This window comes from Perca flavescens, chromosome 4 (assembly GCF_004354835.1).
Source record: "Perca flavescens isolate YP-PL-M2 chromosome 4, PFLA_1.0, whole genome shotgun sequence".
In the NCBI taxonomy this organism is placed as follows: Eukaryota; Metazoa; Chordata; class Actinopteri; order Perciformes; family Percidae; genus Perca; species Perca flavescens.
In genome coordinates, this window is record NC_041334.1 from 3,047,119 (window position 1) to 3,050,190 (window position 3,072).

Here is a 3,072-nt window from a genome sequence, read left to right on the forward strand (position 1 = left end):
AAGTAAATTTCAGTGAAGTTAGTAGAGGAGGGAGGGAAGCCATGACTGACTGTACTTTCTGTCTGCTGTGTTTTCAGCTTCCCTCAGAGACAAAATGGCTTCCAGATCAGAGGAGGATCTCTGCTGTCCGGTCTGTCATGATGTCTTTAGAGATCCTGTTGTTCTGTCATGTAGCCACAGCTTCTGTAAAGACTGTCTGCAGAGCTGGTGGACAGAGAAACCAACACAGGAGTGTCCAATTTGTAAGAAAAGATCTTTGTATGAACCACCTTGTAACCGGGTGTTAAAGAACCTGTGTGAGGCCTTCTTACTGGAGAGAGACCAGAGAGCTTCAGAGGCTCTCTGCAGTCTGCACTCTGAGAAACTCAAACTTTTCTGCCTGGAACATCAGCAGCCAGTGTGTGTCGTCTGCAGAGATTCAGAAACACACTCCAACCACAGAATCAGACCCATCGATGAAGCTGCACGACAACACAGGAAGGAACTTCAGGAAACTCTGGAGCCCTTAAAGGAGAAGTTAAAGGTTTTTGAACAAGTTAAAGTGAAGTTTGATCAGACAGCAAAACACATGAAGGTCCAAGCCCAACGCACAGAGACGCAGATTAAGGATCAGTTTAAGAAGCTTCACCAGTTTCTAGAAGAGGAAGAGGAGGCCAGGATGGCTGCACTGTGGGAGGAAGAGGAACAGAAGAGTCAGAGGATGAAGGAGAAGATGGAGGCTCTGAGCAGAGAGATAGCAGCTATTTCAGACACAGTCAGAGTCACAGAGGAGCAGCTGAGAGCTGAAGACGTCTCATTCCTGATCAACTACAAGGCTGCAGTGGAAAGAGTCCAGCAGCGCCCCCTGCTGGATGATCCACAGCTGCTCTCAGGAGCTCTGATAGACGAGGCCAAACACCTGGGCAACCTGAGCTTCAACATCTGGAACAAGATGAAGGACATGGTCTCCTACACTCCTGTGATTCTGGATACAAACACTGCTAAACCCAACCTCATCCTGTCTGAAGATCTGACCAGTGTGAGACTAGGAAAGAGACAGCAGCTTCCTGATAATCCAGAGAGGTTTGATAAATACCACTGTGTCCTGGGCTCTGAGGGCTTTAACTCAGGGACTCACAGCTGGGATCTCAAGGTTGGAGACAGTACAGACTGGGTACTGGGTATGTTAGCAGAGTCTGTCCAGAGAAAGGGAGACAAACTGTCTGGATTATGGGGAATAGGATTCTATCAAGGCAAATACTCAGCACGGTCACTACCAGATCCAGCCACTGATCTCGTAGTGCAGAAGAAGGTCCAGAGGATCAGATTGACTCTGGACTGGAACAGAGGAAAGCTGTCGTTCTCTGATGCTGATACTAACACACACATACACACCTTCACACACACTTTCACTGAGAAGATGTTTCCATTCATTAGCACTTGGGATATTGTCTCACTGAAGATATCACCAGTGAAGGTTTGTGTGACAGTGGAGCAGAGCAGTTAGAGATAAAGAGGATGATTATATTCATGTTTATTTATTAAAGGGAAAAGTCACTGAATTTAACCTCTTAATCTGCACCTGTCCTTCTAATGTTTTTGTTTGTTTAAAATACAGTATATGTTTAGTTTTACTTATTGTTTGTTTAGTTTGACATTCTTTGTTTTTGTTTACCTATTTTTTGTAATTCATCTAGCTGACACTTTTATCCAATTGAATTACAATACAACCCAAAAAGTGCAAGAATTCTGCATAAATATTATCTTTATTAAATATTTTATTAAACTGCTTCAAGTGGTGCAGTCAAGTTTTTTTTCATGTGTAAAATGATTTCATTTAGTTTTTGATCTTTTGGTTCATTTAGCCTTTTGCTTTTTTATCAATACTGTTTATGTTTTAAATTGTTGTTCATGTTTTATTAGTTTGACTGTGTGTGTAGAGCCATGAAGACAGAAAATACTTTGTAGAAGCTGATTTGATCACAAAAAAATAAAAATGATTCACTTATCAGTAACTGAATGTTTGCAGCCAACCATTATTTAAATCAAACTTTATTTTCAATTCTAGTCCAGATTATAGTAATATTAAAATCAGTGTTTAATTACATTAAATGTCTTTTAAATCTTCCAAAACATATGAACAATTTTCTGTTTAATGTAATAAAGAAAATCTAGTTTCATTCAGTTTCCATCAGTTGAATTCTGCTGTTAGTCATTTAATCAGAGGAGGAGTCCTTCTATTTAAGGTGGACATGTCAGTTTTAAGATGGATATGTCAGTTTGGGTTCAGAATGTATGTATTGTTGGTGATTTAAGAACATTATTAACATTAATGCGGATTGTAAATTAATTCCTGTTTTTCAACAACATAATAAAACTGTCTTTTCTTGGTCATCATATTTTGTTTTTAAGTATAATGCTTAAACACAGCTTCTGTGAATGTTAAAACAATGACAATATACAGTACATTGGTGCTTAAAATTGGCAACAGCCTCCTGTGGTGGAATGTAACTAAGTACATTTATGCCAGTACTGTACTTAGGTACAAATGTTGAGGGACTTGTACTTAACTTGAGTGTTTTCTTTTCATGCCACTTTCTACTTCTACTCCGCTACATTTCAGAGAGAAACATTGTACCTTTTACTCCACTAATCTTAGTTGACATCCTCCGTCTCTATACGTAATACTTGTTATCTGGTAAAAATTAGTTTTACTAAAATAAAAATAAAAAAGTCACGTTACACTTGGCGACATCACGGCTGTTGCCAGTCTCTTGTTGCTGGCTAAGTTAGTTGGCTTGAAAGCCCTGTGTTTTCGGAGCCAAACATCCTCCCGACCTCCTCCCTACGAGGATCTTCACACACTCTTAAACAGCAGCAGATAATGTGCTGGTGACAGTAATAAATATGTGGAATACATCCCAATTACAGAGCTTTACTTTGTGTAGCTATATTTACTTTTCTGTTCATGAGAAAAGCCTGTCAGGGTGTATAACACACTAAAGCATGAATACTTGTTGCTGACAGTTTAAAAGACAATAGCTTGTATTATCATTCCATCTAAACAGAAACAAGTACACACAGTTAAGAGTG

At 39.3% G+C, this 3,072-nt stretch overlaps 1 protein-coding gene across 1 annotated transcript; it reads left to right on the forward strand.

Annotated features, from left to right (window-relative positions):
- Positions 1 to 364: 364 nt before the first annotated feature.
- On the forward strand, positions 365 to 1,554 carry LOC114553565 (nuclear factor 7, brain-like). Its single transcript, XM_028574776.1, has 2 exons — positions 365 to 504; positions 591 to 1,554. The coding sequence occupies exons 1-2, from the start codon at positions 456 to 458 to the stop codon at positions 1,484 to 1,486; spliced, it is 945 nt and encodes a 314-aa protein (XP_028430577.1). The 5' UTR covers positions 365 to 455; the 3' UTR covers positions 1,487 to 1,554.
- Positions 1,555 to 3,072: the final 1,518 nt, after the last annotated feature.